General features: G+C 41.9%; 1 protein-coding gene across 1 annotated transcript in view; it reads left to right on the top strand.

Moving 5' to 3' along the window:
• ccdc186 (coiled-coil domain-containing protein 186) overlaps positions 1 to 23,174 on the top strand; it is a 119,143-nt gene that overhangs the window by 11,450 nt on the left and 84,519 nt on the right. The window contains exons 2-4 of the mRNA XM_084142144.1: positions 10,401 to 11,337; positions 11,695 to 11,821; positions 15,869 to 15,997. Coding sequence (XP_083998270.1) covers positions 10,421 to 11,337; positions 11,695 to 11,821; positions 15,869 to 15,997 — 1,173 coding nt within the window. The 5' untranslated portion in view covers positions 10,401 to 10,420. The remainder of the gene's footprint in view (positions 1 to 10,400; positions 11,338 to 11,694; positions 11,822 to 15,868; positions 15,998 to 23,174) is intronic.

A 23,174-nucleotide genomic window follows, 5' to 3' on the forward strand; every position in this document is an offset into this window, starting at 1 on the left:
TTATCACACTGCTCGCTTAACCCGGAAGTCAGCCACACCAATGTGTCGGAGGAAACACTGTTCGACTGATGACCGGCGTCAGCTTGTAGGCTCCCGGCCCAAGGAGTCGCTAGAGCACGATGAGCCAAGGAAAGGCCAAACCCTCCCGTACCCTGGACAGCGCTGGGCCAATTTGGCACAGTCTTATGGGGCTCCCGGTCATGGCCGATTGTGACAGCCTGGGTGTAGTGGCGCCTCAGTACTGCGGTGCAGTGATTTGACCGCTGAGCCACCCAGGACCCCTTACATTATTCTACATTATTTAATCACCGTCATATTTTGTGCTAAGTGATCACTTAGCATGGATACTATCACACTGTTAATAATTAATATATCCTCCTGTAAATGATCACAACAATAATGTTCCTTATCACATTCCAACTATGGTCTGACATTCATGCCACCATGCCAATTAATATCCACCTGCCTCTTAACCATTTGCCAGTTACCCAACAAAATTCATATCTCTTTTGGATTGATGATAACATTTTCCATTTGACCAACATTACAGCAATGTGATCAGTTTTAATAAAAAGCACATGAAACAAACAGGAAAGGAGTGGCAAAAGGGTGTGGGGTCACCAAGGCATGAAACAGCTAATTTACACATCCTCTATGACTAATCACGGCTATTATTTTGTAAAACAGGGTCAAACCATACATTCCTTTGTGAGTCTCAAACTGCACTTGATAATATTTCACAATCAAAGGTCTTTCTCGCTAAACCACTATCCAATCCTTTTCCTGGAACCACCCTGTACACCCAACAACATCACAGCAAGACAGGTGACAACTCCTGCTTGTGTAAGAGGCGAAGGACAACAATGACGCACGTGCACAGATTTTAATTAGTGGGATCCTTTCATGCCAAATCGAACGTGAATAAAATGTACTGAACTTTGTTCATCCATTCATGTTAATCTACTCTGGCGTCACAGACACACAATTATCAAGGTTATCACAATTATCAGAAGAAACTGTGTAACCTAGCATTTATAGTGGCTAATAAATGCATTGCCATTAATTGGAAGGTTGGTTATCCTCCCACAATATATGGAAGAAATGTCAAGTTATGTACAGTATCACTAGATTTGTTTTAAGACTAAGGGTATAATGTGCAACTTCCATAAGGTTTGGATGCCTTATATGGAATACTGTACGACAAAAGGAGTCTATTGAAAACATGCCCACGTCAGGGGAGATTTAGGCAATCCCTAGCTGCTGGGCTGCACAGTCCTGGCCCTGGGGGTCTGCTGTACTGTTGTCACTCTGGCCTTGGCCTAACACACCTGAAACCTATAATGAATGTTTCACTAAGATCCTAAAGCTGAGTGGGGTGTATTGGGTTGTGGCGCTGCAGGGCCGTGGACCCCTAGGGGCAGGACGGGGTGACCCAGCGATATTGTGTGCAAGTAAAAATAACTCTACAGTACTATCAGGCCTATGATATGAATTATACGGAGGGTGTACTGTTTCTGTGTGTTAATGTGTAGGTGTATGTGTGTTTTCATTCAACTTTAGTTTCCCAAACCTTTCCCTTGAGACATAAAAAAAAAAGATTTGAAGGAAGTTGTGTTGGGGAGAGATTTGAGTTATTGACTAGACTGATGGGGGTCGGGCGTGTATCATATTAGATTGTGTAGAAATGCAGGAAATGTGCTTTAGATGCCCCAAGAAATGGGAGGACCCCCTGACAATTAATGTCCCCCTCTGCAAATAGCACTGCTGGGTGATTTTAAAAAGTCATAGTAAATCGATCAATAATATAATAATAGTCTTAGCAAAAAAAAAGTGAAACAGCACAGTTGAAAAATATATGGCAAATAGAAATCTAAAATGGATGGTGTTCAGAGATAGATGGGACGGGTTGAGTGGAGCTGAAGGATGGGACAAAAACATAAAACAAAAACAAAGATAACTATTGTAAAATATACTGTGACCGTAAAATGTATATAGTATGTATAAGCTGGAAGTAAAAGGCTAGGTGTTGTTGTCCATTAGTTTACTCTAATTAGGGGAGTGATGGTAGGGTTAGGGGAAAATAATAAAGGAAAATATATGTGGGATTGGAAATGATGCAGACAATTACATTGATGGAAGCCACAATCTATCTGCAATATTAAAGGTGATCTACCCCCTAAAATATATACATTTTTCAAATTAATTAATAAAATTAAATTATGTCCCCGCCACTTCTAAAACCAAAGTTGCGCCCTGATAACAGTAGTTATTGTTATGCTAAAATAAGCGGTATTTTAGTCAATTGCATTAAGATCAGTGATTTTAGTTTTATGGAAGTCATTTGGGATTAACAAATGACAGTTTGATGATGTATTGGGTTACTGAATCTCTAATAGAGCTCAGTGCAGTTTTTCAATGACAAACTATAAAACATTCATTACCGAAACATGCATTCTCTTCTCCGAAACCTGCTTATCATTACCGTAGTTCACCAATATTTCGGCTTAATCTGATAGTGTGCCTTTTTGTTCTTTATCCAAACACATGTACATAAAAAGAACATGTCTACACAAGTAGTTTTGACAAAAAGCAAGATTAACAAAATGTTATGGTGCGGGAATGAGATCAATTAGAATTTAGTTTATATTTTTTTATATTTGTTTTCAGTGTCATCTTTAACTCAGACCTTTTTATTAGGTGAGCAATGTAAAACAAATATTAGAAATTGATTTGTTAAACTTTTCTGGACTTCGAAAACTGTTGCGGTAAAGAAAATGTTTTCATTGGTACTTTTGTGAGAATCACCCGCATGAACTTTAGGTAAATAATGTGATCAAAGATCATGATGTTTGGACTGCTCTTCACCAACTTCATCCTGCAGCCATCACCTGCATTGTGGGGAGGCTCTATTGTCAACCAATCATTAGGGTGATTTTATTTGACTTACGTGAACGTGACCAAAGACATGACTGAAACGGGAACCAACTTTGCAGCGATTTATAGCAGGCGAAAGTCAGGGTGTCCGCAGGTCCTTAAAGTCTTAAATTTGTCTTCTGATTTAAAGAACTTAGTCTTAAAATGTCTTAAATGTAGTTTTCAAAGGTCTTAAAAAAGGTGACGGAGATGACTACAATGTTTCCGTTATATTGTGCCGCTGCTTAATTTTTGCCACCACGGAAAAATAAACAACATGTAACAACAAATAATACTTGAGGCGCACTTTCAAGATGTTGGAGAGCTATCCACATCTGCACCCCTGTGTGTGCACGTCATGTTCGTGTGCCAGTGTGAGTCGGGAGCAACTTGACTGGCTGCATCACCATTTGGTATGGCAACTGCTTGGCATCCGAACGCAAGGTGCTACAGAGGGTAGTACATACGACCCAGTACATCACTGGGGACCTCTATACCAGGTGGTGTCAGAGAAAGGCCCCCAAAATTGTCAGACTCCAGCCTCCCAAGCCACAGACTGTTCTCTCTGCTACCGCACGGCAAGTGGTACCAATGCACCGAGTCTGGAACCAACAGGACCCTAAATAGCTTCTACCCCTAAGCCATAAGACTTCTAAACAAGACTGCTAAATTGCTAATCAAATGGCTACCGGACTACCTGCATTGGCCCTTTTTTGCACAAACGTTTGCACAAACTCTATGCACACACTCACACATACTGACACCTCAACACACACATAGTGTTATATGTATAAGGTGCATTCGGAAAGTATTCAGACCCCTTGACTTTTTCCACATTTTGTTACGTTACAGCCTTATTCTAAAATAGATTAAATAATGTTTTTCCTCATCAATCTACACACAATCCCCTCTGTCAAAGCGAAAACAGGTTTTTAGATATTTTTGCAAATGTATAAAAAAAAAGAAAAAGAAAAAAACGTATTTACTTAAGTATTCAGACCCTTTTCTATGAGACTTGAAATTGAGCTCAGGTGCATGCTGTTTCCATTGATCATCCTTGAGATGTTTCTACAACTTGATTGGAGTCCACCTGTGATAAATTCAATTGATTGGACTTGATTTGGAAAGGCACACACCTGTCTATATAAGATCCCACAGTTGACAGTGCATGTCAAAGCAAAAACCAAGCCATGACGTCGAAGGAATTGTCCGTAGAGCTCCGAGACGGTATTGTGTTGAGACACAGATCTGGGGAAGGGTACCAAAATCTTTCTGCAGCATTGATGGTCCCCAAGAACACAGTGGCCATCGATCATTCTTAAATGGAAGAAGTTTGGAACCACCAAGAATCTTCCTAGAGCTGGCCGCCCGGCCAAACTGAGCAATCGGGGGAGAAGGGCCTTGGTCAGGGAGGTGACCAAGAACCCGATGGTCACTCTGACAGAGCTTCAGAGTTCCTCTGTGGAGATGGGAGAAACTTCCAGAAGGACTACCATCTCTGCAGCACTCCACCAATCAGGCCTTTATGGTAGAGTGGCCATAATGAAGCCACTCCTCAGTAAAAGGCACATGACAGCCGGCTTGGAGTTTGCCAAAAGGCACCTACAGACTCTCAGACCATGAGAAACAAGATTCTCTGGTCTGATGAAACCAAGATTGAACTCTTTGGCCTGAATGCCAAGTGTCACGTCTGGAGGAAACCTGGCACCCTCCCTACGGTGAAGAATGGTGGTGGCAGCATCATGCTGTGGGATGTTTTTCAGTGGCAGGGACTGGGAGACTTGTCAGGATCGAGGGAAAGATGAACGGAGCAAAGTACAGGGAGATCCTTGACAAAAACCTGCTCCAGAGCCTCAGACTGGGGCGAAGGTTCACCTTCCAACAGGACAACAACCCTAAGCACACAGCCAAGACAACGCAGGAGTGGCTTTGGGACAAGTCTCTGAATGTCCTTGAGTGGCCCAGTCAGAGCCTGGACTTTAACCCGATCTAACATCTCTGGAGATACCTGAAAATAGCTGTGCAGCAACACTCCCCATCCAACCTGAGAGGATCTGCAGAGAAGAATGGGAGAAACTCCCCAAATACAGGTGTGCCAACTTGTAACATCATACCCAAGAAGACTCAAGGCTGTAATCGCTGCCAAAGGTGCTTCAACAAAGTACTGAGTAAAGGATCTGAATACTTATGTAAATGTGAAATTTCTGTTTTTTAATTTTTATACATTTGCTAAAATTTCTAAACCTGTTTTTGCTTTGTCTTTATGGGGTATTGTTTGTAGATTGATGAGGAAAAAAACAATTTTAATCCAGTTTAGAATAAGGCCGTAACGTAACAAAATGTGGAAAAATTCAAGGGGTCTGAATACTTTCCAAATGCACTGTATGTGTATGTGTTTGTGTTTGTGTGTGTGTGTGTGTATGTATATATATATATATATATATATATATGTGTGTGTGTGTGTGTGTGTGTGTGTGTGTGTGTATATATATACACTACTATTCAAAAGTTTGGACACACCTACTCAGGGTTTTTCTTTTCTTTTTACTATTTTCTACATTGTAGAATAAGTGAAGACATCAAAACTATGAAATAACACATCTGGAATCATGTAGTAACCAAAAAAGTGTTAAACAAATCAAAATATATTTTATATTTGAGTTTCTTCAATTAGCCACCCTGTGCCTTGATGACAGCTTTGCACACTCTTGGCATTCTCTCAACCAGCTTCCCCTGGAATGCTTTTCCAACAGTCTTGAAGGAGTTCCCACAAATGCTGAGCACTTGTTTGCTGCTTTTCCTTCACTCTGCGGTCCGACTCATCCCAAACCATCTCAATTGGGTTGAGGTCGGGGGATTGTGGAGGCCAGGTCATCTGATGCTGCACTCCATCACTCTCCTTCTTGGTCAAATAGCCCTTACACAGCATGGAGGTGTGTTGGGTCATTGTCCTGTTGAAAAACAAATGATAGTCCCACGAAGCCCAAACCAGATGGGATGGTGTATCGCTGTAGAATGCTGTGGTATCCATGCTGGTTAAGTGTGCCTTGAATTCTAAATAAATCACACAGTGTCACCAGCAAAGCACCCCCACACCATAACACCTCACCGCACAGCTTTACGGTGGGAACTACACATGCAGAGATCATCCGTTCACCCACACTGCGTCTCACAACGACACGGCGGTTGGTACCAAAAATCTCCAATTTGGACTCCAGACCAAAGGACAAATTTCCACCGGTCTAATGTCCATTGCTTGTGTTTCTTGGTCCAAGCAGGTCTCTTCTTCTTATTGGTGTCCTTTAGTATTGGTTCCTTTGCAGCAATCGACCATGATGGCCTGATTCACACAGTCCTCTCTGAACAGTTGATGTTGAGATGTGTCTTTGACTTGAACTCTGTGAAGCATTTATTTGGGCTGCAATTTCTGAGGCTGGTAACTCTAATGAACTTATCCTCTGCATCAGAGGTAAATCTGGGTCTTCCATTCCTGTGGCGGTCCTCATGAGAGCCAGTTTCATAATAGCGCTTGATGGTTTTTGCGACTGCACTTGACGAAACTTTAAAAGTTCTTGACATTTTCCTTATTGACTTAAAGTAATGATGGACTGTCGGTTCTCTCTGCTTATTTGAGCAGTTCTTGCCATAATATGGACTTGGTCTTTTACCAAATAGGGCTATCTTCTGTATACCACCCCTACCTTGTCACAACACAACTGATTGGCTCAAACGCATTAAGAAGGAAAGAAATTCCACAAATTAACTTTTAAGAACGCACAGCTGTTAATTGCAGGTGACTACCTCATGAAGCTGGTTGAGAGAATGCCAAGAGTGTGCAAAGCTGTCATCAAGGCAAAGGGTGGATATTTGAAGAATCTCAAATCTAAAATATTTGTATTTGTTTAACACTTTTTTGGTTACTACATGATTCCATATATGTTATTTCATAGTTTTGATGTCTTCACTATTATTCTACAATTTAAAAATAAAGAAAAACCCTTGAATGAGTAGGTGGTTCAAACTTTTGACTGGTACTGTATACCAGCTATGTCATCCATGCCTTTTATTTCCAACCCACTCTTCACCTCTTCCCTGATAGACAGCCTTCCAGCTATGGCTTCAGAAATGATTAAAGAGTGTAAAATACCTTTTCCATGACTGTGTATTTAACTCCGTTGAACATCTAGTTAGAGAGCATGGTATACCCCAGACACACTTCTTCAGGTACCTGCAGATTCTCGTCTTTAAAAGAACGATATTCCCCTCTTTCCCATCTCTCCCACCCACCAGCTGGCTTGATGAATGTCTGAACCTGGATCCCTGTAGTAAGGGACACATGCTGTGCTGTATGATATTATTCAGAATATTGCATGCCCCGCTCTTGACCATGTAAAGCGTTCATGGGAGGAAGAGTTTGGAAGCGAGATTTCCGATATCACCTGGCATTCTGCAATTGACAGGATTTACTCATCATCTGCACTAGACCTGGGTTACTACAATTTTAAAGTTTTTCATCGCCTACACTTTTGCAGGAGTAGACTTGCCAGATTGTATCCAGATATAGACTCAACCTGCTCTAGATGCCATCAGGCAACCGTCACTCTGTATCACATGTATTGGTCATGCCTGACACTAGCTCCATTCTGGGCCTCTATCTTTGAGACTTTCTCATATAAACTCAGCAAAAACAGAAACATCCCTTTTTCAGGACCCTGTCTTTCAAAGATAATTTGTAAAAATCACAGTTATGAAAACTTAGGACACTAAAGAGGCCTTTCTACTGACTATGAAAAACACCAAAAGAAAGATGCCCATGGTCCCTGCTCATCTGCGTGAATGTGCCTTAGGCATGCTGCAAGGAGGCATGAGGACTGCAGATGTGGCCAGGGCAATAGATTGCAATGTCCATTCTGTGAGACGCCTAAGACAGGGAGACAGGACGGACTGCTGATCGTCCTCGCAGTGGGAGACCACGTGTAACAACACCTGCACAGGATCGGTACATCCGAGCATCACACCTGCGGGACAGGTACAGGATGGCAACAACAACTTCCCGAGTTACACCAGGAACGCACAATCCCTCCATCAGTGCTCAGACCTTCCACAATAGGCTGAGAGAGGCTGGACTGAGGGCTTGTAGGCCTGTTGTAATGCAGGTCCTCACCAGACATCACCAGCAACAACGTCGCCTATGGGCACAAACCCACCGTCGCTGGACCAGACAGACTGGCAAAAAGTGCTCTTTACTGACGAGTCGCTGTTTTGTCTCACCATGGGTGATGGTCGGATTCGCGTTTATTGTCGAAGGAATGAGCGTTACACCGAGGCCTGTACACCGAGGCCTGTACAGCATCATCGGACTGAGCTTGTTGTCATTGCAGGCAATCGCAACACTGTGCGTTACAGGGAAGATATCCTCCTCCCTCATGTGGTACCCTTCCTGCAGGCTCCTCCTGACATGACACTCCAGCATGACAATGCTACTAGCCATACTGCTCGTTCTGTGCGTGATTCCTTCAAGACAGGAATGTCAGTGTTCTGCCATGGCCAGCGAAGAGCCCGGATCTCAATCCCATTGAGCACGTCTGGGACCTGTTGGATCAGAGGTTGAGGGCTAGGGCCAAATTGTGTGAACTGTTAGTACAAGGGATAACAGCTTAATGAAATCCAACTGATGCCATTGCGTGAAGATGCACACAAGCACGAGCTGACAATTGACTATTTTGGACTACTGTCGTATGGACACTTATATTCATCATAATGCCATGATTTATTTTGTGTTGAGTTTCACTATTTATCAATGCCACTTGGTGCTTATAATGATATTTAGGCTACTGATGTTTTCATCATTTGACCGCGCTTCTTGGTGGTTGGGGTATTTTTTATTTTGTCATTATAAAAATAAGCTCTTTACCATCTTCCAACACATATGCTTTCTGTTTCATAGTTGTGACAAAGGCACTCCATTAATAACTTTGATTTAACACTTGATTTTTTTTCTTCCATATAGCCTACAGTAACAAACTAATGAAAATGCTGTTGTGGTATTTGAAATAAAATACAAATCGTATTCTGCTACCCAAGGCCTTCATAAACACAACCAAATTATTGTTTTTGCAATAGCATATATGAAATATATTAATTACACTGTTAGAATGTTAGTCAGAATGACTACTCATTAGTTTCAAGGGGGGTGCATCGACACCCAGCAGTTAAGTGTTAAGTGCTTGAAAAATACTTTGTGCTTGAATTTGACTTGCAAATATCTGTATGAACCCTGTATAGGCTACTTGCATTTTTGCATTTTTCTTGCCGAAACTGGATTAGTTACATTATATTCGCAATGTCACTAACAAAAAACAAACAACCAAAACAGCAATAGCCACTACAATGTCAAATCAGGATTTCTGTCATGAGTAGAGTACCATTTGCTTGATTTTGCGGACCCACGATTATAGTGTGTTGACATTAGCTAGCTAACTTTAGCATGCTAGTGACGCTAGTCAGCATAGGCTGCTACATTATAATCAGCTTTCTTTAGCTGAAATGTCTTGAGTCAATAAGTATTCAACCCCTTTGTTATGGCAAGCTTAAATAAGTTGAAGAGTAAAAATGTGCTAAACAAGTCACAAGTTGCATGGACAACCAGTATTTTATTTTCTATTTCTGCACAATGGTACTTATTAAAGCCTTGAATCTCATAGGGACCTCACTGTCACCACAGGTCATCTAACTAGCCACGTAGCCATCAGGGTTGCATCGGTTTCCATTGGACTAGACTAGAGCTTGCTAGCTATGTAGCGAACGCTGGCCAGCTATCTAGCTAACACTAGCGTCGCTAGCATGCTAACTTTAGCTAGCTAGCTAATGATGATATACCATAGTCGTGGGTCCGCAAAAGCAAGCAAATGGTACTGAGCTAATGACAAAATAATGTTTTGAAATTGTACTGTTTTTTGCTTAGTGATATTGCGAATATCATGTTTTGGGCTTTTAACTCTAAGTAGCTACGTATCTAATCCTGTTTCGGCATGAGAAAATGATTAACGTCCCAAATTCCCGCGAGATACTGCGAGAATTTGCGCACTCACGGATACAGAGCCTCAGACATAAAAATCTGGTCACGGATTGGAATTGTTTTGGTATCAAGTACCGTTTTTTTCAAATTCAGCACTCTAGAGGATTTCGCAGAAAAGTTAGTATAGAACCCTGATTTGCCCAGCTAGGTTAATGGTAAGAAGGAAAAGGAAATTAAAGTGGCATCATTGTCACTGACTGTTACTGTAAAAGGAAGTGGTGTTTGGCAATAGTCCCATTAAAACTATTAGCCTAACTCCTGCCCTGTCAAATGCCATATGGTATCCTCTAGGCCTAGGCTATATGTGCAATTTATGCTGGAAGTGTTTCATATTACGTACTTAGTAATGTCAGACTTTCATTCCCATTCACCTCTCTCTCTACTCCACATCCCTCTCTCTGTGTGTCAGGTGTGGAGCTGAGGAAAACCATGGAGAAGTCTCACCCAGCCTCTGCCTCAGATCTGCCCCAGGGGTCAGAGGGCAACTCCCTGCCAAAGGGGTCCTCAGGGGTCAACACGAGCAAAAGGAGTGACACAAAGATGGAGGAAAACGAGGTCTGTGCAGAAAGGGGGAATGACGTCGAACAGGAGAGTTTGGAGGGAGATGGGATACAACACAAGAAGAAGAAAAAGTGTCAGCAAGAGGGTGGAGTGGAGTCTGTCAATGTGGACATTAGCTGTGACATTGAGACAGCCTCAATGGAAGATGCAAGAACTCCCCCTGCCCTTGTAGATGGGACAACAGAACGTCCCCTCTCGGTCTTGGATGAGGTAATGGAAAGCACCAACTCTGTTTCGGAGGTGATGATAGAAAGTTTGGCGTCGCTTCAGGACAAGGCAGTGGAATCTCCACCCGCTACTCTAGATGGAGTGGGTGACTCCTCAACCTCTATTCCAGACAGAGGCGCAGAATTTCCACCATCTGTTGTCGATGGTGCCCTCAAATGCTCCGTGGAACCCTCCACCACAAAGGCAAACGCCATCCAAGATTCAGTGGTCGCCAATAGCCCAGCCACGCCCTCCACACCCAGCTCTGACATTGCAGACTCTGGAGTTTCCAGTCCCCAAACGATGGCCCCCCCGAACACCAACTCTTCGCCCAGCCCCTACGACACGGACTGCAGCCGCAAGCTCATGACTGAGATCCAGCGCTCGGTCTCCCAGGAGTCCCTATTGGATGAGCTGGAGCAGGAGCTGCTCTCCTGCCAGCTGCCCGAGAGAGGGGGAGGGGGGTGCAAGGGTGGCCCCCATGTAAATGGCATGCAGGCTGACCAGGACGGCTCCACGATGGTCTTCGAGAAGTGCATCCAGTACAAGTATGTGCAGCAGGAAAAGGCTATCAAAAGGTAATAAATACCATGGTGATGTGTAACAAAGTCATGAAGTTGTATGTCGCTATAATTTGGTATATTGTGTGCTAAGTAAACATTCACATGATACCAGTGTAGGTCTACTGTATATCCCTGCCTTTTTGTTTTTGTGGATAGATGAGTTCTCTTATCTCTTATTTTTATGCACGTTCTGCAATCGCAAGCTGCAATATCCCAAATGTGTTCTTGAGAAAATGCGCTCTTGTGTATTTGAAACGTTAGGCTAAGGTATGGGTTTTTTTGACGAACAAAAACGTACTTCATATACAATTTCCATCCTTGTTCATGCATCTGTGTGGCCGTACCCTTACGCTTGGATTGTTGAATTTATAGGCTGCTGGATGAAAACAAGAAGCACCAGGAGCTGATCCTGGGTATCTGCTCAGAGAAGGACACCATGAGGGATGAACTGAAGAGGAGGGTGGAGACTGAGAAAAAGCACATGGGCACCGTGAAGAAGGTAAGCACTCCAACTCCAGACTAGTGTCCTGTCCAGGGGGTGTACTTGTACATCAAGCTGCCTCACAGTGCAAATAAGAGATAATATGAGATAGGCTGCTGGCCTATGGGCTGTCAGGCTCAGACATCAGTGAAGAGCTCTCTTCTCACCTGAGTTTCCCATTTTAATCATCTAATGTCGGTAGTTTACAGAGATGCTACAAGTTTACTCAATTGTGAATAATGATATTGATGCCTCAATGATAATGTTTTTTTCCCCCCACAAATGCGTCTCAACCTATATAATGAAAACCCATGTTGAACCTTCAAAAGATCAAGCCATGGTGGCAAGGGAAAACTGACTGTTGATAAATCTTACGCCCTAGCCTGGCTAGGGCTGTGCTGGTCATGCAAATAACTGCTGGTCTGATGGTAATCGACTGTTAATTAACATAAACACGTTTAGCATCTCCGGGCTTCCACGCATAGCCTAAAAGCCACTGATGCAGACCTTTTGGAACATCTACATTTAAAAAAGTATAATACATCTATTTAATATAGCCTAACCATCACAATAAATCTATTATTTATTTTAGGCAGGTCTAAAGAAACATTATGATATGAAGAAAATGTAGCCTATTTCAGAAGAACAGACCAATAGAAAGACCCCATAAAACAGTTAATCAATTACACTCATTAAAAAGCCTCATGGCTGTGGGTAAAAATGACAGTCGAAACCTCTCTGTGGAACATCTGGGCAGGATGAACCTGCTACTAAAGCTGCTCCTGTGTTGCATTAGAGTGCTGTGGAGTGGGTGTGTGTCATTGTCCATGATCATGTGGGTTTTTACTTGCAGCCTTTTTATGAACATGTCCTGCATTAATTCCAGGCTTTGATCTGGCAATGCCATATAGCTGTGGGCTACACTAGTTCATTTAGCAGATACGATTTGCTTATAATTCCCGTGGCATTATTTTATAGTAAGAAGAATACAATTGAACATAGCTGCATAAAGGGAGTGCGCCAAGTGGCTATTCTGTGTTGAGCGGTTAACAGTAATAATTTGAAACAGGTCCTCCTATACAGTGCATTTGGAAAGTATTCAGACCCCTTGACTTTTTCCACATTTTGTTACGTTACAGCCTTATTCTAAAATGGATAAAATATTTTTTTCCCTTATCAATCTACACACAATACCCCATAACGACAAAGCAAAAACTGTTTTTAGAATTTTTTGGGGAAATGTATTGGAAAACCCCCCCTGAAATATTACATTTACATAAGTATTCAGACCCTTTACTCAGTACTTTGTTGAAGCACCTTTGGCAGCGACTACAGCCTCAAGTCTTCTTGAGGCTGTATATGGACAAGGGTGACCTGATCCTAGATCAGCCCTTCTACTCTGAGACGCTTTATGAATACGGGCCCTGGTAGAAGTTCAGACTACATATGATATGACCAATTGACCTTCAAGGCCAGGTGGAGTTATCCTAGTAGGCAAAGTCATAGCAGGGCCAGGACTAAACAAAGAGTGCATTCCAGATGCACAAATTCAGTGAAGATCTCTGCAGATGATGTGCTACATTGTAAAGATCTGACAATATTAGCAGAATCGGCGTATCCAGAACGCACACAAATTGTATGCCAACTAAACTCATGTCTTGTAGTTCTTAATGTAGTCTATCTTTTATACTGCACCAGATTCCAGTGATTCTTGAGTCGTGATTGGTGATTTTCAGTACACCTTGACTCTTCATTCGAGAAAGCCAGAATAGGTGATATGATTTCTGTCTCGACCGCTTTTTAAAAATGGGTCAGCTTGAATGAAAACCAGGGAACCTTTATAGCCCAACGGGGGACATTAATTTCCAATCTCTGAGTGATCTATAATTCAAGTCATTATAAGAGAGGTGGTGTTTTGTTAGAGAACAGATGGTCACAGCAAGATGACCATTTAATTTGATCAAAATGTGGGGACCCTGTCAAAGCAGTAATAACATTACCAAACAAAGCAGACTGCCTGGACGACAGGCGATAGTTGCTGTCGCCAGGTGCACAACTAGCATCAGAGCAGTGACGAGAGACGTGTTTCTGTCTGTCCGTCCTTCAGTTTGTTGTCCGTCCGTGTGCGTTTTAGAAAAAGTTTTAACAACTACCCATCGCTATGAAAGAGCTTAACAATATCCCCCTTTTTGTTTGTGTTATTCACCGCTGTTATCATAATAAATAAATAAAATCTTCATTAAACTCTTAATCTTGCCTGTCTGTAGCCTTTTGGCGGTACAGTGCCTTCAGAAAGTATTCATTCCCCCTGACTTATTCCACAATTTGTTGTGTTACAGCCTGAATTTAAAGTGGATGAAATATATATTGTTCTCACCCATCTACACACAATACCCCATAATGACAAAGTGAAAATATGTTTTTAGAAATGTTTGCAAATGTTTTGAAAAATAAATACAGAAATGTCTAATTTCTGAGTCAATACTTTGTAGAAGCTTCTTTGGCAGCGATTACAGCTTTTAGTCTTTCTGGGTAAGTCTCTAAGAGCTTTCCACACTTGGATTGTGCAACATTTGCCATTATTCTTTTCAAAATTCTTCAAGCTCTGTCAAATTGGTTGTTGATCATTGCTAGACAACCATTTTCAGGTCTTGCCATATATTTTCAAGTAGATTTAACTGTAACTCGGCCACTCAAGAACATTCACTGTCTTCTTGGTAAGCATCTCCAGTGTCGATTTGGGCTTGTGTTTTAGGTTGTCCTGCTGAAAGGTGAATTAATCTCCCAGTGTCTGTTGGAAAGCAGACTGAACCATTTTTCCCTCAAGGATTATGCCTGTCCTTAGCTCCATTACGTTTCTTTTTAATGCTGAAAAACTCACCTGTCCTTAACGATTACAAGCATACCCATAACATGATGCAGCAACCACTATGTTTGAAAATATGGAGAGTGGTACTCTGTAATGTGTTGTAATGGATTTGCCCCATACATAACACTTTGTATTCCGCACAAAAAGTGAATTGCTTTGCCACATGTTATTGCAGTATTACTTTAGTGCCTTGTTACAAATCGAGTGCATGTTTTGGAATATTTTTATTCTGTACAGGCTTCCTAATTTTCACTCTGTCAATTAGGTTAGTATTGTGGAGTAACTACAATGTTGTTGATCAGTTTTCTCCTATCACAGCCATTAAACTCTGTAACTGTTTTAAAGTCACAATTGGCCTCATGGAGAAATCCCTGAGCGGTTTCCTTCCTCTCCGGCAACTGAGTTAGGAAGGACGCCTGTATCTTTATAGTGACTGGGTGTAATGATTTACCATCCAAAGTGTAATTAATAACTTCAAGGGATATTCAATATCTGCTTTTTTTCTTCTTCACCCATCTACCAATAGGTGCCCTTCTTTGCGAGGCACTGGAAAACCTCCCTGGTCTTTGGTTGAATCTGTGTTAAATTCACTGCTCGACTGAGGGACCTTACAGATAATTTTATGTGTGGGGTACAGAGATGAAGTATTCATTCAAAAATCATGTTAAACACTATTATTGCACACAGAGTGAGTCTTGTTAAGCAAATGTGTGCTCCTGAACTTATTTACGCTTGCTATAACAAAGTAGTTGAATACTTATTGACTCAAAACATTTCTGCTTTTCATTTTTAAATAATTTGTAAACTTTTTGAAAAACTTAATTACACTTTGACATCATGGGGTATTGTGTGTAGGCCAGTGACAAAAAAAATCTCAAAGTAATACATTTTTAATTCAGGCTGTAACACAACAAAATGTGGAAAGAATCAAGGCTTGTGAATACTTTCTGAATGCACTGTTATGTAAGTTTGTATGCTTGTCAGGTAAGGCAGGTTAACTCAGGTCTCTCCCTGTCTAACCTGACGGACCCGTCCTCTACTCTTTGTTGATCCGTGGTGATGTTAATCCTAGTTACAGATCTAGGATCAGTTTCCCCTCCCCAAACCTTAGCCATTAGTGGGGGAAATGCAAAACAGTCCCAAGGTCAGTGTCTAGGGGCAACTTCACCCTACAATGTATTTTGTGTCTCTTCCAGTTGGAGGGGCGGGTGGAGGAGCTGCTGAGGGAGCTGAAGGAGTCCAGGGACAAACTGGTTTACCAGGACGGTGCCGCCAAGAACGCCCTGCAGCAGATGCAGAGAGAGACTGCCTACCGGCTGGAGCAGGTAAGCTCCCGGAGAAAGAGGATGTCAAGAACAACCTTGCATAGCAGTGCTTGACAGTCCGGGACAGGTAGAAAAAATTGTCGGACAAGCCGAATTATAGATTTAACTTGTCCGAATGGTATAAAAATCACACATCACGATATCAAAGAATTACGCAGATCAGAATTGGATCAAAGTGTCTTCCAGATGTGATGCATTTCGCACTGTCAACTCCCAGTCTCTGCACTTGCATTACGGTGACGCCACCTATCACTATGGAAATATGGCCATTGCGTAGGCTGCAATTACAGAGATTGGGAGAAATTAATTGAGCCGCGCGAGTTGAGTAGCAAGTTAATTTTAATTGAAGCAACATACGCTGAACAAAAATGTTAACGCAATCTGTAAAGTGTTAGTCCCATGTTTAATAAGATGAAATAAAAGATCCCAAATATTTTCCATACGCACAAAAAGCTTATTTCTCTCAAATGATGTGCACACATTTGTTTACATCCCTGTTGGTGAGCATTTCTCCTTTGCGAAGATAATCCATCCACCTGACAGGTGTGGCATATCAAGAAGCTGATTAAATAGCATGAGCATTACACAGGTGCACCTTGTGCTGGGGACAATAAAAAGCCACTCTAAAATGTGCTGTTTTTTCACACAACACAATGCCACAGATGTCTCAAGTTTTGAGGGAGCGTGCAATTGGCATGCTGACTGCAGGAATGTCCACCAGAGCTGTTGCCAGATATTTTAATGTTCATTTCTCTACCATAAGCCATCTCCAACGTCGTTTTAAATAGTTTGGCAGGACGTCCAACCGGCCTCACAACGGCAGACCACTTAATGGCATCGTGTGGGTGAGCAGTTTGCTGATGTCAACGTTGTGAACGGAGTGCCCCATGGTGGCGGTGGGGTTGTGGTATGGGCAGGCATAAGCTATGGACAACGAACACAATAGTATTTTAACGATGGCAATTTGAATGCACGGAGATACTGTGACGACATCCTGAGGCCCATTGTCGTGCCATTCATCCGCCACCATCACCTCATGTTTCAACATAATGCACGGCCCCATGTCGCAAGGATCTGGACACAATTCCTGGAAGCTGAAAATATCCCAGTTCATCCATGGCCTGTATAGTCACCAGACATGTCACCCATTGAGCATGTTTGGGATGCTCTGGATCGACGTGTACGACAGCGTGTTCCAGTTTCCGCCAATATCCAGCAAGTTCGCACAGCCATTGAAGAGGAGTGGGACAACATTCCACAGGCCACAATCAACAGCCTGATCAACTCTATGCGAAGGAGAAGTGTCGCGCGGCATGAGCCAAATGGTGGTCACACCAGATACTGACTAGTTTTCTGATCCACGGCCCTAGCCTTTTTTTTTTTGTAGGTACAGTGCCATTCGGAAAGTATTCAGACCCCTTGACTTTTTCCAAATGTTGTTACGTTACAGCCTTATTCTAAAATGGATTAAATAAATACAAATCCTTAGCAATCTACACACAATACCCCATAATGAAAAAGCAATACCCCATAAGTATTCAGACCCTTAGCTATGAGACTCTAAATTGATCTCAGGTCTATCGTGTTTCCATTGATTATCCTTGATGTTTCTACAACTTGATTGGAGTCCACCTGTGGTAAATTCAATTGATTGGACATGATTTGGAAAGGTACACACCTGTCTATATAAGGTCCCACAGTTGACAGTGCATGTCAGAGCAAAAACCAAGCCATGAGATCGAAGGAATTGTCCGTAGAGCTCTGAGACAGGATTGTGTCGAGGCACAGATCTGGGGAAGCGTACCAAAAAATGTCTGTAGCATTGAAGATCCCCAAGAACAGTGGCCTCCATCATTCCTAAATGGAAGAAGTTTGGAACCACCAAGACTATTCGTAGAGCTGGCGGTCCAGACAAACTGAGCAATCGGGGGAGAAGGGCCTTGGTCAGGTAGGTGACCAAGAACCTGATGGTCACTCTGACAGAGCTCTAGAGTGAACTCTTTGGCATGAATACCAAGGGTCATGTCTGGAGGAAACCTGGCATCATCTCTACGGTGAAGCATGGTCGTGTCAGCATCATGCTGTGGGGATGTTTTTCAGCGGCAGGGACTGGGAGACTAGTCAGGATCGAGGCAAAGATAAACGGAGCAAAGTACAGAGACATCCTTGATGAATACCTGCTCCAGAGAGCTCAGGACCTCAGACTGGGGAAAAGGTTCACCTTCCAACAGGACAATGACCCTAAGCACACAGCCAAGACAACGTAGGAGTGGCTTCGGGACAAGTCTCTGAATGTCCTTGAGTGGCCCTGCCAGAGCCCGGACTTGAACCCGATTGAACATCTCTGGAGAGAACTGGAAATAGCTGTGCAGCAACTCACCCCATCCAACCTGACAGAGCTTGAGAGGATCTGCAGAGAAGAATGGGAGAAACTCCCCAAATACAGGTGTGCCAAGCTTGTAGCGTCATACCCAAGAATACTTGATACTGTAATCGCTGCCGAAGGTGCTTCAACAAAGTACTGAGTAAAGGGTCTGAATACTTATGTAAATGTGATATTTCCGTTTTTTTTATTTTTAATACATCAGCAAAAAGTTCTAAAAACCTGTTTTCGCTTTGTCATTATGAGAATATCTGTATTCTCAGTCGTGAAATCCATAGATTATGGCCTAATGAATTTATTTAAATTGACTGATTTTATTATATGAACTGTAACTCAGTAAAATGTTTGAAATTGTTGCGTGTTGCGTTTATATTTTTGTTCATTATATTATCAGCCCATTTCAACGCAACAAACCAAAATAAATCTAACTTTGCAAGACTAAGGCGGTTATTTTGTTGGAGGCACAGCGCATCAGAGTAGATAGCATTGACAGGCACGAGTGGTCTTTAAATCACCTGTCTCGAGTAGATGCGCTTTTAAGATCAAAGCACATAGACGTGTGCACATTTGTTGATATTCCTTGCTAGTTAGAGTTATTAGCCCAGTTATAGCACATTGTGGGTCAGCAATAGAAGATTGATTGATTCCTACAAGAGAGCAAACATTTCTAGCCATCTTTGAAAAGCGGGTCAGGTAAAGAGCTTTTTTATGTCTTAAAGGTGCATGTAACAACATTAAATGTTATAACACTGGTTAATTTAATAAACTTTTCTAAATGTAATTACTTAGCCACATTTTTGAAATATAAAACTGGTTAAAACTTGCCAGATAACGTTAAATTATTCTGAATGGATAACATTACATTAAGCGGGAAAAGTTAATAAGTTATTACGTTATCAGGTGAGTAACAAATGTTTTGAGAAATAACGTAATAACTTCAACCGACATTGTAATAACATACCAAAATCAATGTTTTGATGTATTACTTCCCTTAATTTGATGCACATACCACTACCCACCGCCAGTTACAAACACTAACAAACTCATGCACATCATACAGGAATATTCATACTTTGAGTAACCTTGTGTGAGACCTGAAGACTTGCATTAGTTCCCCCGAGATAAAGAAGATTACAACTTGTAACTGTTTTGAGGTTGTGCCTTGCTCAAGGGCACAATATCATGAGATGGTATCTAGGCCCGCCCCTTGTCTAACCTCTAGGCTACATGCCGCCCGTAGTTCAGCAAGGTAACAAGAAATACAGGTTTTAACTCAGACCCAGGTTTTAACACCAGCAACCGTCTGGCTCAAACCCGCATGATTTTTTTGTGTCAACCCTGAGATTTAAACTTGCTACTTTCCAGTTACTGGCCTGCCACTATAACCTCTTTAGGTATCAAGAAAGGTTACTCAACACGCAAGCATGGTTTACGGAACTACATTCGTTACACTCCACCACACATTTTACCTCCTCATAGATCCAGGTCACGGCACCAATGGGTCAGACTGGTTTCTAACCTAGGTCTCCTGCAGGCCACAAGACTGTTACCCTGCTAAGCTTAAGCGTAGACATTAATTCAGGAAGTGTACACAGGTCTTCAGGTCTCAGACAAGTTTACTCCTCACCTACATCACCTTTTCAAGTGCCATCCCCTACTGCCTTGAAGGCTTTGAGTAAGGCACTTTGCCCCTAAACTGCTACAAGGGCAATACTGTACTGCTCCAAACCTGTTCTGTGTTTGGTGTGTCATGGGGTTGGGTACTGAGACAGCAAAAACACGTTTCCATTACAGTTGACTTTTTTATTTAGATTCTTTTTCTTCTGAGTATGTGTGTGATTTGTCACGCTCTCCGTAGCCGACTTGAGTAAGACATTTTAAACAGGTTAACATTCAGACAGATTACAAGGACATGCGCTGACCAGCTAGCAAGTGTCACTGACATTTTCAACTTCTCCCTGACCCAGTCTGTAATACCTACATGTTTCAAGCAGACCACCATAGTCCCTGTAACGCCAAGGTAACCTGTCTAAATTATTATCGCCCCATAGCACTCTCATCTGTAGCCATGAAATGGTTTGAAAGGCTTTTCATGGCTCACATCAACATCATCATCCCAGACACCCTGGATCCACTACAATTCGCATACCGCCCCAACAGATCCACAGATGACACAATCTCTATTGCACTCCACACTGCCCTCTCCCACTTGGACAAAAGGAACACCTACGTGAGAATACTGTTAATTGACTACAGTGCAGCGTTTCATCAGACCAGAGATTCTTGTTTTTCATGGTCTGAGAGTCCTTTAGATGCCTTTTGGCAAACTCCAAGCGAGCTGTCATATGCCTTTTACTGAGGAGTGGCTTTTGTCTGGCCATAAAGTCCTGATTGGTGGAGTGCTGCAGAGATGGTTGTCCTTCTGGAAGGTTATCCCATCTCCACAGAGATACTCTAGAGCTCTGTCAGATTGACCATCGGGTTCTTGGTCACCCTCTGACCAAGGCCCTTCTCCCCCGATTGCTCAGTTTAGCCGTGCGGCCAGCTCTAGGAAGAATCTTGGTGGTTCTAAACTGCTTCCATTTAAGAATGATTGAGGCCACTGTGTTCTTGGGGACCTTCAATGCTGCAGACATTTTTTGGTTAACTTCCCCAGATCTGTGCCTCGACACAATCCTGTCTCGGAGCTCTACGGAAAATTCTTTCTGACATGCACTGTCAACTGTGGGACCTTATATAGACAGTTGTGTGCCTTTCCAAATCATGTCCAGTCAATAGAATTTACCTCAGGTGGATTCCAATCAAGTTGTAGAAACATCTCAAGGATGATCAATGGAAACAGGATGCACCTGAGCTCAATTTCAAGTCTCATAGCAAAGGGTCTGAATACTTATGTAAATAAGGTATTTCAGTTTTTTATTTGCAATACATTTGCAAACATTTCTAAAAAAAACTTTTCGCTTTGTCATTATGGGATATTGTGTGTAGATTGATGAGGAAAAAAAGTAATTTAATCTATTTTAGAATGAGGCTGTAACGTAACCACATTTGGAAAAAGTGAAGGGGTCTGAATACTTTCTGAATGCACTGTATATGTAATAATAATAATAATAATAATAATAATATGCCATTTAGCAGACGCTTTTATCCAAAGCGACTTACAGTCATGTGTGCATACATTTTTACGTATGGGTGGTCCCGGGGATCGAACCCACTACCCTGGCGTTACAAGCGCCATGCTCTACCAATTGAGCTACAGAGGACCATGAAATGCATAAGCATGGTAGCAATTGAAAGGGAACAGTTTGGAGATTGTGAAAATTATTAGACCAAAGTTGAGGACAAAACAGCTCACCCGACAAGACTGAATCCAAACATTACACTGTTAATTTTACATTTACTGTACTTTTCACCGCATTAGTTGATTAAAACAAATCTGAAAATACTCTGGATACATTCAGTAACATGATTAAAATATTCCTGGAAAATGTGGCACCATGTCATCTTGTAACTATATCAAACAATGTTGACACTGTATATGACTTGAGTTTTATGACACAAATGTGAAGTGCACATTTGGACTCGCAGGTGTTTTGCTTGCATGTATGACATCAAAGGGGTATTCATTATAATCCTCAACGCCATCTTTCAAAATACATAAGAGTCCCCTTCATTTACAGCATTTCCCTCACTCAGACAACAAAACATGTGCTAAAGTTGCCTAATTAGCGGGAGGGATGAGGGCAACGTCGTCGCATGCAGCGCTCAAGTTCAGAACATCTGTCAGTCAAAACCCATACAGCGCCGTTACTGTACAGCCACTGCATTCCATTTTAGGTGCTTATTAAATGCCCAAATCTGCCATTTTCATCTTGAGGGTCAAAAGAAGATTACATTGAAAACACATTCTCTTATGCTTTATGTGGGTTACAGGAGATCAACGGCAACATTTTAAAAGAGTCATTCTAAAAAGCATGACTTGGGGGAAGTGAAATGTGGCTCCAATACCTCAGTAAGGCCTACTAGTAGTCCCTTTCGACAGCTCAAGACTTTGCTTATGGCTTACAAGTAGCATAGACTATTAGTGCTTTTAACACCAGCGTATTTAGGCATGTGCAGTATCTACAGTATCTCAATTACCCCGTACCCCTGCACCTCGACTCGGTACTGGCACCCCTTGTATATAGCCAAGTTATCGTTACTCATTGTGTATCTATTATTACTTTTTATTATTACGAGTTTTACTTCTCTATTTCTCTCTGTGTTGTTGGGAAGATCCTGTGAGTTAGCATTTCACTGTTAGTCCACACCTGTTGTTTAAGAAGCATGTGACAAATTAAATTAAATTTTTTGATTCAGTAACACTTTATATGAAGTGGTATACATAATGCATTCATAACACCTTTATGAAACCATTCATAACCCCTTTGTGAATGTTGCAGTATCTTTCATAATAACCTTCGTAACACATTAATAGAACCTTCAAAATGATGTCCTGTTTTCATTACAGTATTACTAGTCTCGCATTGCCATACCTCCAAAATCATGTCTTTGTCACGCATCGCTTGGAGGTCAGGAGAATTTTGTATTGCAAATATGTTTTGAATGGTAGGCTGGCTCCCAGTGGCAAGATTTTGAATGGATGTTACATTTTAAGCAACTTCCTCCCACACGCCTGTAGAAGGTGTGCTGTGTGTTATATGTGTCGCTGTTTTCCATCTGGGTAGTTAATGCTTATGCTAATTTCAAGTGCTAGATTTCAAGTGTGGCCGACAGTCTGCAATTTATATTTAT

The sequence above is a fragment of the Coregonus lavaretus genome, assembly GCF_964263955.1.
Source record: "Coregonus lavaretus genome assembly, chromosome: 25".
NCBI lineage: Eukaryota > Metazoa > Chordata > Actinopteri > Salmoniformes > Salmonidae > Coregonus > Coregonus lavaretus.